We start from the raw sequence: 15,994 nt of genomic DNA on the forward strand, positions 1-15,994 counted from the left end.
TGTTACAACTTTAGTTTTGTGAGGCGTGTTACTGATAACCTCGTCATTGAGTGCCCATAAGATCCCCCTGGGGGGGGGGGGGGGGGGGGGGGAAACCACACACACAGTGTGAGGCACTTCTGCGTATCAATTGTAAGTTATCTTCAGGATGTGGTTGTGGTTACTCTCAATAGTTATTTCATATTCTGATTTATTCCCCACATTTTGTTCATGCTCAAGATTTGGAGCAGATGATTAATAAGACTTGACAATTAGCAGGAAAAATCGAAGAACTTATCGTAGGACCTACTGGATCTCCCCCTGCACTCTCTCTCTCTCTCTCTCTCTCTCTCTCTCTCTCTCTCTCTCTCTCTCTTTTTTCCACATCTCTTATTTGTTAAAGCAGAAGTTAGTGGTCTTGTTATTACTTTTAATAATGTGATCAGGTTTCTAGAACGTACATCCTGCAGTAAAATGTGGCACCTTTTAGAGTCTAAAAACAAATTATATCAAAGTACCCAACAATAGTACTTAAAATATGTTTATAAGTAGACAGGGAAATGTATCTGACATGGTCCTAAAACACATTTCTTTGTTTGTAGTCAAACTATTGCTGCAGAGTTAACTAATTGAGTAATGTGATTATGTATAAAGATGCTGGGCACAGTCTGCCAGATGAATACCATACATTTCATATCTTCTCACAGTCTCTTTCCTTCATGATTGCTTCTTTGAAAATTCTTTTAGGCAGTCTAAAAAATTAATTTTTGGAAATTGTCAGAATGGCACATATTGAAGGTGAGAACTTTGATTAATCAACCCACCAGCTTGGAGGCACTTCCTAATTTTTAAGGATAAAAAACACAGTAAATCTTGTGTGTAAGATAACTGTTTTCCAACAGATCTGTCTTTGGTTCAATGACTATTGTGGTTTTACTGTAAGTAATATACATTCAGTGGCTCAAACATTGAGGCTGCTATTGCTTTCCCCTGTCACTGAGTGTGCCTTTTATATTTTGATATAAAATGTGTTCATTGTGTACAGTCCAGCAAAGTATCCAGTCCACAGAGTGTGAAGATTATCTGGAAACTAAGGTTACAAGACATGTAGTTTTAACATGGAATGTCCTTGGGGAAATTGGTGCCATTGCCTAGTAACAGGAAGCCAGCAAAAGGAAAGAGCATTCCCAACAATCTGTAGAGTGGCTGGGGTGTTTTCGGTAATGTTCTGCATTGTCAGTAGCTGACATAAGAACAGTCTCACCACTGTTTTTCATTCCCTTTTCCTTTCTTCGTTCACCTTCTCCTACCCTTCCTCCGCTTCGACGTTTAAGGCTCCTCTTTCTCTTCTTCCTCCCAGTGTGCTTCTGAAGGCCAGTTCACTTGTCTGATGCGCAACAGGTGACTGGGTAACGCGTAATTCCCAGCCCCAGGTAGACAGGTAGGGTTCGCATGTACCCTCTGGTACAGGCAAGGCCCAGGGAGGGTGGACTGCCTGAGCTGCTACCTTCGCAAATTGCCAGTTGGTCCCCCTGTCAGGCTGCGATTCACCTCGAAATTGGTTCAGTTTATGGATGGGATGTAATGTCAAGGCAGCATGTGATGAAATGGATATGGAATTTCAATTTTGGAAGGACAGAAATTCACGACGAAGACAGAAGCGGAAGGCCATCTGTTGTTGTTGTTGATGATGTGGTGCAGAAAATTGAAGAACATATCCTCTCTGATCGCCATTCGACAGTTGATGACCTGCATGCAATTTGCCCAAACATTTCATGAGCTGTTTTTCATGAAATTGTAACTGATAGATTAAATTATTGCAAGTTGTGTGCATGATGGGTACCCAAGGTGCTTACCGTAGCACACAAAATGAACAGAGTCGGTGCCACCCTTCACCGTTTTGAGACTGAAGGTGATGCTTTTCTCAACTCTGCAGTGACAGGCGATGAAACATGGGCTTATCACCATACTCCAGAGATCAAACAACATTCAATGAGTGGCGCCATACTCATTCTATTTCAGCCAAAAAATTCAAAACTTGGCAAACAGTGAGGAGAATCAGGGTGTAAGCGTTTTGCAAGAGAAAAGAGGTTCTGCTCATTGACTTTTTGGAGAGAGATGAAACAATATATGCTGCAAGATATTGTAAGGCCATGAATAAATTTCACAGAGCCATATGACACAAACGTCATGGGATGCTGATAATGGGAGTCTGTCTTCTTCATGACAAGGCACACTGCACACCTCTCACGCAAATATATAATGCAAGACCTGTACTACAATGCATGTAAATTTTATTAAAATAAATTCATTTTTTCTCCTTCAAAAAGATCGTGTAATGTTAGTTTCCGGATTAGCCTCTTATTTCAGTATGCGGGATACCAATGTTGTTAGAAATTCAGAAGCTGGGATTTTCTTCATGTCCTCCGTGCAATATAAAACTAAATTAGCAAGTGCAATCATGTGAATGGTGAAATCATCAGAACCAGCTATACCGGACACAGGCATGTGGTAGTTCTGGGAAGAATCTTGTGACAACAACCATAGGGGATTGAAAGGACCCTGTGCGCTTCAGGAGTTGTCCTTTTTCTATATGTTACGTTACCAAGAATTAGGTTTGTGGATGAGTGAAAGTGGCAAAACGAGTGGCATGTATGGGAAACAAGTTGTAGTTGGAGTGAGTATGTTGACCATGGTGAAGAGAGACTTCCCACTTACATGGAAGAAAGCAATCTCTCTTTGTGTAGAGCACTGCCCAGTGTCACTTAATGTCTCTTCCCTTTACAAGATTCAGAAGACTTTTACAAATTACATATTCTTTTGCCGCTTACTGCCCCTGTCTCTTGAAATAATCACAGTGCATAAAAAGAATACTTAGTGCTGTTGGTACACCTCCTGCTGTGCTTCTGTCATAGTCACAGAACACAGTTAATGTTCACAATTTTTTGAAAAATTTGAATTACATTGAAAATGTCATTACCTTTTTTACTTTATTAAGTACTAGCAAAACCGGCTGTGCTTCACAAAATGTACGGGAATCAGATATATGTCCTAATCTCGTTCTCCCCCTCTCTCCATGCACCAACTCCCCTCCCCTTATGTCCATCTCCTCTTCTCTTTGTCATGGAGCCTTGTTTATTGTTATCACAAAATTAAACCTTGATTGGGAATTGAAGTCACTTAAATGACTGGGTAAATTAGTTGGATTCATTAGCATGGAGGTGAGAGACACCTCTCCATCTGCCGTATCTGTGAGGATAATATCTTCAATGACAGTAGTCTGCAAAGTTTCAATCTGAAAGCAGACACAATTACAAAGTTAACCATAAATGACATGTTCCAGTTGTCTGTTAAAACTGACTGTGAGGAAACAAAATAGCACATAGTTTTCGTGTACCATTTTTGTGTAAAATTATATGTGAGGTGAAAGAATATATATGTTGTTGTTGTTGTTGTTGTTGTTGTTGTTGTTTTCAGTCATGAGACTGGTTTGATGCAGCTCTCCATGCTACTCTATCTTGTGCAAGCTTCTTCATCTCCCAGTACCTACTGCAACCGACATCCTTCTGAATCTGCTTAGTGTACTCATCTCTTTGTCTCCCTCCATGATTTTTACCCTCCGCGTTGCCCTCCAATACTAAAGTGGTGATCCTTTGATGCCTCAGAACATGTCCTACCAACCGATCCCTTCTTCTAGTCAAGTTGTGCCATAAACTCCTCTTCTCTCCAATCCTATTCAATACCTCCTCATTAGTTATGTGATCTACCTATCTAATCTTCAGCATTCTTCTGTTGAACCACATTTCGAAAGCCTCTATTCTCTTCTTGTCCAAACTATTTATCGTCCACGTTTCACTTCCATATATGGCTACACTCCATACAAATACTTTCAGAAACGACTTCTAGTCCCTTAAATCTATACTCGATGTTAACAAATCCCTCTTCTTCAGAAACGCTTTCCTTGCCATTGCCAGTCTACATTTTATATCCTCTCTACTTCGACCATCATCAGTTATTTTGCTCCCCAAATAGCAAAACTGCTTTACTACTTTAAGTGTGTCATTTTCTAATCTAATTCCCTCAGCATCACCAGACTTAATTCGACTACATTCCATTATCCTTGTTTTGCTTTTGTTGATGTTCATCTTATATCCTCCTTTCAAGACACTATCCATTCCGTTCAACTGCTCTTCCAAGTCCTTTGCTGTCTCTGACAGAATTACAATGTCATCGGCGAACCTCAAAGTTTTTATTTCTTCTCCATGGATTTTAATACCTACTCTGAATTTTTCTTTTGTTTCCTTTACTGCTTGCTCAATGTACAGATTGAATAACATCGAGGAGAGGCTACAACCCTGTCTCACTCCCTTTCCAACCAATGCTTCCCTTTCATGCCCCTCGACTCTTATAACTGCCAGCTGGTTTCTGTACAAAGAATATATATAAGAAAAACGATTGTCTAGTTGTGTGAAGATACATTCAAAACATACAATGAGCAGGCTGCACAGTGGTTAGGCAACTGGACTCACATTTGGGAGAACAGTGGTTCGTATCTGCATCTGGCTGTCCAGACGTAGGTTTTTTGTGATTTCCCACTTAGGTTTTTCACAATTTCCCTAAATTGCTCCAGGCAAATGCCTTGTTGGTCCCTTTGAAAGGCTGTAAGGCTTCTACATCTTTGAAACATTCAGAGCCTGTGCTCAGTCTCTGTCAACCTCATAGTCAGTGAGATGTTAAACCCTGATTCCTTCCTTTCAAAACGCACAAAATGCTCTGGGCAAGTTTCTGTCACTGTTTCTCAACAAACCTTTGTTTTCATAGATTGACAACTAATAACCTTAAAAATATGGAAACTTAAGGCTTCTTAATAATCATCTGTAGTATAAACTAAATAAGAGAGAATCATGTAAGTAATTATTTCCTTTACTTTTTATGGACCCTTCTGAGTTTGTATTGAATTGGAATTAAATAATTAATATAAAAAAGATGAACTAACATGTAGTGTCCTTTCTTGAAAAGGAGGACCTGCTGAACCGTGGGTCATATTGCCTCATGAACGAGCACGGTACGAAGAACAATTCCGTGCCTTACAACCAGTAAATGGCATTGTCACAGGTGAACAGGCAAAGGGGTTTCTCCTCCAATCTCGACTACCACCAGCAATTTTGGGTCAAATATGGTAAGTAGTGTTTTTCTTAAAGTGAATGAAGTATATTGGGTAGCTGCTCAAGGTAGTGAAAGTGTGTTCTTAGAATTACACTCTCTTCTTTGAGTTGTCAGTAGAGCACACTTACCTTTGATCAGAGTAATGTGATTACTTTTATGACATCTCAAGAACTACATAGTACATATGATAAATTGACTGTAAATTTGTTACAGGTCTTTAGCAGATACTGACTCAGATGGGAAAATGAATATAACAGAGTTCAGTATTGCCTGTAAACTTATAAACCTAAAATTACGAGGCTTTGAACTGCCAAAAGTACTTCCACCTACAATGCTACAACAGAATATGCCACCAGGTATGTTATATAATATCCTTTCATGTTTTGTGTGTCTATGCGTTAGATGTAATAATCATGAAAAAAAGGAAGTTGAATTGGGGCTGCATGTTGTGTTTTCACTAAAATCTGTGAATGGATTTTTTTACTGCTGTGAGCATAACACTTTAATTTTGTGTTTCTATACTACACGGGCCAAACATGTTCACAATGGAAAGACTGCACAAGTAATAAAAACAGAAACTGGGTGTGATATATTGTATGTTAATATGATAAAAGATCTTTCTACATATTGCAGTAAGAAAATTTCTTTTAGTTACGGCAAATTGATGGAGAGTGCACAGAATGATTCAGCAACCCCAGACAAGAAAATTTACAAAGCTAAAGGTTAGGCAACGTTTACATTCAATTGATGAATGCAAGATCTTGAGAATTTGTACATCCAGTTCAGTGATACAGCAGATTGAGATAATGTAAATTACATAGTGACCATGATGCAGTATAAGATGTGATTGGAACAGATAGTTGCTGAAGTCCTAGTCAAGTTGCGGCTGTGGTACAATTCAAGCAGGCCTAGATATTGTCTCAGTACTCACCAGAAAGACAGATGAAACAGTTGTGATTTCTCTATGTGCTACACCTCGTATTATTAGATTATGAAGATTTCCTTTTTCATTGACATAAAGAGTGTGTTTGCCACAGAAGCCAAGTAATTGTTAAGTCTTATTCACCATGCACACTTGTAGACACCAGTAAACTGGTAGTGTACAACTTGTCATTTAGTGCCAAAGTATGTAAAAGCTGTATCTGACAGCATCTACAATTGGTGCACTAATAAGAATGTGCTGTACAGTTTACTGGGAAAACTATAGTTCAGACGTGCACGGCATGTTGCCATTGGCATACTTTTTGTGACTTCCTACATGTGGCCACTCAATGTTCTTTTGAGATCTGTTTCTTCTAACTGTATACACCATAGGTGTATGTTTTTGCTACATGGGGAATTCTTTCCAGATGTATAGCCATTTCATGAACGCATTGAAATCAGTCTTTCCAAATTTTGATCAGTGATTCTTTTCTGCAGATATCTCCTATTTTCTTTTCCTCATGATGCAGTAATGGTAAAATATCACCGGTATTCATATTACAAATACAGTTTCCAGTGTTTTTCTTTATAGTGGTACTGTTTATAACCTTGTGTTGTATGTATTTCCACTGTGGTATTTGTGCAAGATTGTTAAGATTTTTTACGCATTCTGTAAGCTCAGTTCCCTGAGAGTTGATTTTTAGTACACATCTTAAGTTTCTATTTCTATATAATATTTTCTAGCGATGTTGTGCTCAGCTGTGGATTAGTGTGTGTCCCACTTATAAATAACACACGTTGGAAAAATGGTAAGTGCAGTCACAAAAGACAGAATTCTGTCAGCTGGAAGTACACCTATTTGGGACTGAATCTTTCAGAAGTCAAAAATGTTGAGAAGCAAGCCATTTCATGGTAACCTTTAGGAAGAGCAGGTCGTTAGGTGCAAAATAGTGGTTGGGGAGAACTGAAAGAGGGGAGGGAAAATGCAGACAACAACAAACTGTGAACATTTTTATCACAAACTGTTCACAGTGTCTGTTCTGAATGGAATATGGCAGTTTTGAAAGTGTTTAGTACTACTGCTGATGAACATCATTCCACAGAGCCCACAAATTGCACATCCTTGTGGTCCGAAAATAGCTGTTATGGTTTTCCACACAGATTGTGTTTGCCTGATTTTTTTTTCTATTATTGATAAAATTGAATGTGTGATTCCTGCTTGGAATCCACATCAACAAAAGGTCTTGCTTCTTTATAGGGTGGAAAAATCACCTTTGATCTCTAGCATCCATGCGGAGGTTTTACTAAATTTCATAACTAGCCTCTTTAAAACTGAAATGGTTGTTCCATTTATTAATGTAAAATAGACTTGATGATGTAAGTAATTACAGAAATAATATTATTAAATGTCACAAATTTTGTGCCTGCATTAGGTATATTTTCCCACAATGTAAGTACACACAGAATATGTCAATACATTTTCAAGAATGTAGACAACATAGTGAGATTATCTCGAGCACAAAAATATATGGTTCCCCTGAATTTTCCAACTGAAGTCCAGAAAGCTAGAACACAATAGCTATAAACACACTCACAATCAGACCAAAATTGGCTGTCAATAGAATGAGCCCATAGTGCAAATATTAGTCCATTATTCTGAAATACCAAGTAGACAAAATAAGCAGTGCCAGGGTAGAGCAGGATGGAGTTGTGGTGACGATCCCACATTTACACCTACTTACAGGTCATGCGACTCGCGTATGTGATCTCCTGTGTGCTCTGCGTGGACAGAGTAGGTTCCCATGCTTTACATTGAGCTCTCCAGATTGTTGCCATCCTAGGACACAAGGACACAACACATCCCTTCATGCACACCTTCATGTCCATCACTTGTTGAAATCAGCACATCTGGAAGAAACAGGATGATGTTGCACTGGCCAAGGCTGCGGGTGGATTTGTTGTAATTTCCAGCTTTCACTAACAAACCTGCTGAGCTGTGACTGCCTGAAGTCGCCTTCTCAGTGTCAGGTGTGGGCATTAGATGCTGTTATGCTGGTGGTTGGAGCACATTGCACGGATCCTGGAAACTGGGGTTGAACTTAAGTTCTTCGTGTGGAGACCTCTGGCAATGCAGTCAGTGGACTCTTTTGCTAAAACAATTCCTGAAAAAAATGCACCTGCTACTAAAACTTGTAACATAGTATTCATTCAACATATATAAAATTAGCAAGTAGTATGTATGATGGGGGAAGAAAAATTGAAAAATTGCATGATACCATTCTCTTTGCTGTACATACCATATTGCCTTACCTTCATTTCTATCTAGTTGCTGCATTTGTTGCATTTTTCTCCAACTGTTTTTTTCCAATCTGTTTCTGAAGAACAGACTGTATAGAGCCTGTAAGCATCAGTATAAAGTGATTCATGATTTCTTATCCATAGCTTTCATTTTTCTTTTTTGAACTTAAAAAAATTTCTTCCATAGTGTACTCCTGAGTTCACATGTCTGCCTTTACAAAATTATGCTATTAAACATGTACCCATGTGCACTCATAACCAACATGTGCTTAGCAAAGAATGGTTTTCTGCATGATTGTGAAAATCAATGTGGGATACCACAAATAAGATTTGTAATTGACTGATTCAAAGTTGATGGAAGGATATAATGGGAGGGCAGTGAAGGCACAGTTTAAGGGATTTGTAAATTTTGATGTGTGAACTTTTACTGGTCTTCCCCTGCCCCCTCCTCCAAATGGTTCAATAAATCCCAGAAAACTCTATTTTTTATTAAGTTACTCTGGACTACACAATATACAATGACTCTCTCTCTTTCTAATTTTTTCATTACATCTTAGTCTCGAACCTGCTGTAATTTTTATGGAAATTTATTAAATTATGTGTAATATTTCACCATGTCTACATCAGTGAGCAACATGGCAGTGATAAACTCAATCAGGTAAAATCTCTATCAAAATTTCTGAAATGCTTAATTTAGGGGTGGGACAGATACGTTATAATTTGTAGTTCAAGTCTTGCAAATTTAACAAAATGACCTGTGAATTGAAAGATAACCAGTGTGAAATAGTGCTGATCATCTAGATCAGGCAGAGGTTTTGAAGTGCCTTATTTGCAGACTGTGATTGGAATATACATAGAATAGTGAAATATTTTTCATACTTCATGCCAATTCTGAGTAATATGTATATATCTCATACTGTGCCTGTTGATTCCATGGTTGGTAATGAATGACCTGCACATTTGCTGAGTCTCATTTTGGATTCAGATTCAATGTAGAAATGAAGTTGTAATACACCATTAAAGTAGTAACTGGTGACAAATAGAATTTTGCTCAAAGTTGTGCTGCATGCCTTGTGGAGTAGTGACCAGCATTGTTGGCTGGTGTGCTGCGGATCAGTGTAGCACCATCACCAGCAAATATTTGTTGTTTAGTGTTTATCATTCCTGAAAGTTTTTCAAAACTTTTTATGTTTGTTATGTTCTTATATTCTGGAATATTCTGTGTTTGTATGAATAGCAGTACTCTCCATCCAGGAGGGCAGTTCTGTTCTGGGTGTACATTCGTATCTATAATAAACATGTTTATGATGCTAAGTCATTGACACCCTGTTCTTGGATTTGGACTTCTGTGTGGAGTAGTGTGTGACATTGTTTGGTGGGGACACTGGGTACTTCAGACATCTACATCACTGTGGCTCCAATTAGGCAATGTAAAAGCTGTCACCTACGTGGACAAGAATTGGATTACAAGCAGTATATCATTCTAAAGGTTCTTATATACAGGATTCCAGTGGATCCTAGTCAACTGTACCTCATGTGTACTTCAGGCATCCACATTGTTTTCCAGAGATAGTATGAACCCAACAAATTGGCTGAATTGATTTGACTGAGTCACCAAATACAGCAGGCGGCATGATGTGATGTTTTTGGCAAATGCGTACTTTTACTTGAACAGCGCTGCCAACAATGGTTCGAGAACAACAAAGAGAAGTTCGACAGTTGGATAAATTAAAGTATGTTGAAGAAAACGTTTGGTGACAACCAGCAGCAAGAACAGTTAGTGGAAGAACTATTGAACAACAGGGCCTAATATCATGAGAAAGCTACAATCTTACCTACTGAATGTTTTGGCCCTATGTCACATTATAAATTTGAATGTGGCAGAAGCCGAAAAAATATCACATGATGAAAGGGGTCTCAGAAGACACGTACCAAACTCTTCTGGTAAAGGATATCAATACAATAATTCATCAAGCGGTGCCTACGCATCAAGAAAATGCAACCGAAAATAGTTTGACAAAACATACATGAGCAACTCCAGGATATGGTCTCTGGAGCAGTTATAGAATACCACCAGAACCTTGCCTAGCTTCTCCTGTGCTAGGTAGGTATGGCAACCAGAAATGTCAGACCAAGTACACCAGAGACAGCAGACAGTTGTGGAACCTTTACAGCAGGAGGCAACAGAGAATGTAAAAGAATCTTTAGTGCCAATCTTAGCCACCAGTCAGACGCATCCTGAAGAAAGGGCTCAGCCAGCTTGGATTTTTCTCACAGCTGCCTAACAACACTCCAGCATCTGACCATCACAGGTGCAACCAACTCTTCCAACTATAACATCCCACAGAAGAACAGACATTTGGAGCACAACATGCTAGTATGTTTCTGCTGTGGATGCCATGGACACATTGTACACTACTGCAGAGAAGGGTGGTGAGTGTTGAACAATTGTAATGCCACAAGAAGTCAACCATCACAACAATCCTGTTTGTGACAGTCAATTGCAGACAATTGCAGCCAACCTGTGGTATGAAGTCCACCACCATACCCTGGGTGAGGTCACCCCCCCCCCCCCCCCCTCCCCCCAACATGCCATATTCGTTCCCCATTGTTGTATAGAGTTACCAGTCACTCGCCTAGCCACTGAATTCAGGATAACTAAGTAATGTGACCATTTATGGAGGTGAGCTGCCACAGAGGAAAATCCTCCATGAGTGACAGTTACTAAGTTGTCATAAAATCTCACTGATGTCTTCACTGACGGCTATCGTGCCCAGACAATAGTAGGCTCGGGGGCTTCTGCTTCTTCTGTGATGTCAAAAGCTTATTGTCACCGGCTAAAGAGGACTAAGGTTCATGATGACTGATGAAGGTCATCCAGCTGGTAAGTACATGTATAGGAAGGATGACTATCAGTGGCAGAACACAGCTCTTTGAATTTGTTATTTTAACAGATTGTAGTCATGATGTTATCACATGGGATGTCTTACAGACATCGTAAACAGTCATAAACTACAAAACATCAGAACTCCAGATTGATGAAGCTGTTCCAAAAAGAACACACAACAAAGATTTCCCTGGTCACTTGTTTGCCATTCAAGACATTGTTATCCCTCTGTTAGCAAGAAGAGTTCCAGCGATCAATTGAGACACTCTGTTAAACTATTAAACTTTTGTCAGTTGCAAAAAGATACCAGAGTTCACAAAAGAAATCTACATATGAGTGACAATTATAAGCATTGTAGGTGGTCAAAGAGAACTTTGGATCACTAATTGTCACAAGCAACCACCACTCGTCTCTAAAGGCAAGTGTGTAGGAACAACCGAACCAGTCCAGGAGGGGTGTTGTTGAAAAAACTTGTGCTCTGGTACCACCACAAAAAACTCAGTGGACGAAGGTACTATTAACTTGCCAATATGATCTGGTCTATCAGAGGAACTTAGGTGAGTGTTAGCCATTCTGTGACAATTTTTTGATGCTTTCCAATTTGGATTGAGGAAAAACTAGATCAATCAACCCACGTTAAAACATTGTATCAGCACTGGGTATCATCCACCAATTAGCCAATGTTCATATAGGGTACATCAGAAGAACAATGCATAATTAAAGAGGAAATGGAGATGGTGCTGCAATGTGACATCATAGAACCTTTAGAAAGTCATTGGTCCTCTCCTGTGGTTCTCATGAAAGAGGACAGCACATGGTGTGTGTGTGTGTGTGTGTGTGTGTGTGTGTGTGTGTGTGTGTGTGTGTGTGTGTGTGTGTGCGCGTGCGCGCGCGCGCCAATTACTGAAAATTGAACAAGATCACAAAAAAGATGTGGACCCATTGCCTTGTGATGATATCGTTGACTGTTTGGAAGGGGGAAAATATTCTCAATATGGTCATACATAGAGGCTACTAGCAGATTGAGGAAGAGACTGCCTCCATAAAACTTGGTCTCATACTACCAGAGATTAATAAAGGATTGCTGTACCAAGAAGACAGGTCAGGGCATGTCACTTGGAAGTACTACTACAGGGAGACACACATTTTCCTGATGTGATGTACAAGAAAGATCTTTCTTGTCCTTAAGGAGCTGTTAACATCTTCTGCAGCCCTAGTATTGTTTGAAGGGATTTCCAGGACACACATACACAGGTGCTAGGGCATGGGATAGGTGCAGCTCTTGCACAAATTGAGGAAGGTGCTGGAAAGGTGATAACTTATACTTCTAAAGTATTCTGCAAATCTATGATGAACTGCTTTACAACTGAAAAAGTGTCTTGCTGTTGGTTTGGCCATCAACAAGTTGTGGCCCTACTTATTATGCAAAACACAGTTGTGATGGACCACCATTCTCAATGATGGTAGATTAGCCTGAAGAATCTGTAATGTCAACTAGGTGAGATGGTCACTGAGGCTTCAGGAGTAGGATGTCACAGTGGTACACAAAAGTGGATGCAAACCGAAGGATGCTGCCTGTCTTTCAAGGAATCCTTTGCCAGAAAACAGTAGTAGGATGAAATCTGTGATTGCTGCATTAAATGACATTGCTATTGAACAGACAGTAGCTGCAGCATTACAGAAAACATAGAGCCCCATGAAGGAGGAGAAAATGACCAAAGGAGAATTTCAGCCAGTAAACAGAACACTGCATAAGAGGAACTATGGTCCAATGTGGCAGATGCGGTTGCTCATCATCACGACTCATCTCCAGCTATCTTACATATTTCTACGATGTTCCAACATCTGCTCCCTGGAATTTGTGTAGACTCTAAGACAGAATTAGATGCACGTATATCACTACCGATCTGTTACACTATGTGATCCACCATAAGAAATGCCAGCAACTGAAACACCTGCCGCGTCTACCTCTGGTGCATCTAACACAAATTCCACTTGCAGCAGTGCTATTCCAAGGAATTGCAATTGACCTCTTGGGGAAGTTCCCAAAGTTGGCAAATAGGAATCAGTTGATAATAGTCTGTACTGACTATCTCACCCACTATGCTGTCACCAGAGCTGTGCCAACTGCTAGAGGTTCTTGTAGAAGACATCATTTGGGAGCATGCAGCACCCTGTGTAATGATCTCTGACTGTGGAAAAGTGTACCAGTCTAGACCAGTATCAGAGGTAATTTCATATTGCAACTTCAGGCACAGGATGACAACTGCCTACCACTCATAGATGAGTGGCCTCACAGAATGATTTATTAAAACATTGGAAGATATGCTCTCATTTTATTTGATGTTAAACAGAGAGATTCACATAAAATATTGTCCATGTGGACATTTTCATACAACACAGTGAAGAGACACTGTAATCTTCATACTACATTTTCTGCTCCACCATCACGAGGCAGAACCATCAGTTGATATACTCGTACTTTCTCTATTTCATCCAGACAATGCTTAGGATGATTGTGTTAAACACTTCATCAACAGGACCAGAGAAGCAAGACAGCTAGTGCTCTTACGTACTATGGACACTGAGGAGAAGGATCGAGAGTGTTGGAACACCAAGCACCAGCCAGTGAAATACAGCCTAGAACTCTTGGTGTGGATTTTTGCACCTGTGCAGACTCTCTGAGAAGTAACTAAAGTGCTACTTTTTAACATATGACATCGTTACTCGCTTTCTGGACATCACATGCAAAGTTGAGGATTATGACCCTTCATCAAGAAGACAAATGCAGAGACACATCATCCATGTTCTTTGTATGAGGCCCTGCAACAGTCCAGGGGCACATATTTGGGGGGGGGGGGGGGGCGGGGGGGCTTTTTGCTTAAAGAAACTGAAGACACACATGAGGTTTGTTCATGGCAACCAAGCTGTCAGTACTTTTTCAAACCCTCGTATCCTGTATGTGTACCTTTTCTTTTCATTTTTTCATATGAAATGTCATTAAATAATATATGTCAAGCAGATTATTCAAACATAGTCATTTTCACTGTAGTAATTACATTAATAGATCACAATTTACAGCATACTTCCTCCAGTTGTGTATTCTGTTTGTGGTTCGTAGTTAAAATTTCAAATATTTGAACAGCTCCAAAGATTTCTGAATTATAGATGAAGTATTAGCATCTGCTGAAGGATTTCAGATACAGATGAAGGTATTTATCTCTAATTTTGACCTCAGTTGTGTAATTAATAGCAATCAAACCCTCTGCCAGTACCAATCAACGTATTCTAGATCCCCTGCAGAACAAGGTACAAAAAACAATTTGAAAAAGATTAGCGATTTCTTCACAGCACACTGTACTATAACTGTGTAAAGAAAAATATTCTCTTATGTTTTCTTATGTGCACAAGAAACATCCAGGAAATTTGATTGGATTGTTCAAAAAAGAGTTGATTACTCATAAATTAAGAAAAATGTGGTTGTGACTTGCACAAAATCAGGGAAGTTCACAAAACTGCTGCAGGAAGAGTTTTTTTAAAATCTGTCATTCTTCTGTACACAGCACAAAATATTCTTTGTTATTGATTCATGGTTCATGGAGAGGGCAGACAGACAAGATACTTTACAGTCACATCTTTGTAGGTGAAAGACAGGCATGCAGTCACACAATAAAAATTATCACACCAAAATGTACTCAACTTTGCCAACCCTGTGATGTTCGTTTATACAGGCAGGTTATAATTTTCATGAAAGAAATTCAAAATGCTCCTGACTTACTGAAGACTAATAGAGAAATCATCTCAAGGGAAGATCCCATAAAAATATCTTCTTTAATTCTGCATCAATTTAGTGCATTGATTTCATAGAAATGTTAAAGTTTACATGGTTTGCATTAAAGTTGGCTGAAGATAGAACAATCTTTTTGAATTTAAATGAACTGTATTTTCTGGTATTGCTTCTGAAAAATCATTGTGCGTGCAAGTCACTGTTGTTGTTGTTGTTGTTGTTGTTGTTGTTGTTGTCGTGGTGGTGGTCTTCAGTCCAGAAACTGGTTTGGTGCAGCTCTCCATGCTGCTCTATCCTGTGCAAGGCTTTTCATCTTCTATGAGAAGTCGTAGGGTCAGTATTGCCTCACATGGTCCTAGCATTTCACCAGAATCCAAAACAATCTGCCCTGATGTCTGCTTCTTCCAGTTTTTCCATCCTTCTGTAAAGAATTCGAGTTAGTATTTTGCAACCACGACTTACTAAATGAATGGTTCCGTAATATTGACGTGTCACAGTATCTGCTTTCTTTGGAATTTGAATTATTATTATTATTATTATTTTTTAGGTCACTTCATGAATTCTTTTGTTGTTATAACATTTGGTACATGTCTTCGGAAGCCCTTTTCATTAAAGATGAAATTCTTTTGGCTTCTCTCATATTCAGATTCTTAAAAAAAATGTTCTGTATGTAAGACTGTTTTCCCCATGACATTAGACCCTATTTTTCAATAGTTCTTCCCGTTAGTATGCTTTCTGTTGGTTGTCACCAATTCCTCCCCCCTCCCAGTTCGGGCTTTAATTAGTCTCAGTTATCAAGCATCTATTCATTATTCTCGAACCATTTTTGGCCTTTGCTGTCAAAATAAATGCACACATTTGCAAAACACATAACATCATCCCACCTGTAGTGTTTGGTGACTGCTGAATCCTTTGAGCAATTTTGTTGTCCTGACTAGTCTTGCAGGAAAACACTT

At 39.2% G+C, this 15,994-nt stretch overlaps 1 protein-coding gene across 1 annotated transcript in view; it reads left to right on the forward strand.

The window, feature by feature from the left end:
• The window catches only part of LOC124795878, a 363,347-nt gene that overhangs the window by 38,291 nt on the left and 309,062 nt on the right, over nt 1-15,994 (forward strand). Inside the window, 2 exon segments of the mRNA XM_047259992.1 lie at nt 4,999-5,158; nt 5,359-5,501. Coding sequence (XP_047115948.1) covers nt 4,999-5,158; nt 5,359-5,501 — 303 coding nt within the window.

Source organism: Schistocerca piceifrons, chromosome 1 (assembly GCF_021461385.2).
Source record: "Schistocerca piceifrons isolate TAMUIC-IGC-003096 chromosome 1, iqSchPice1.1, whole genome shotgun sequence".
Lineage (NCBI taxonomy): Eukaryota > Metazoa > Arthropoda > Insecta > Orthoptera > Acrididae > Schistocerca > Schistocerca piceifrons.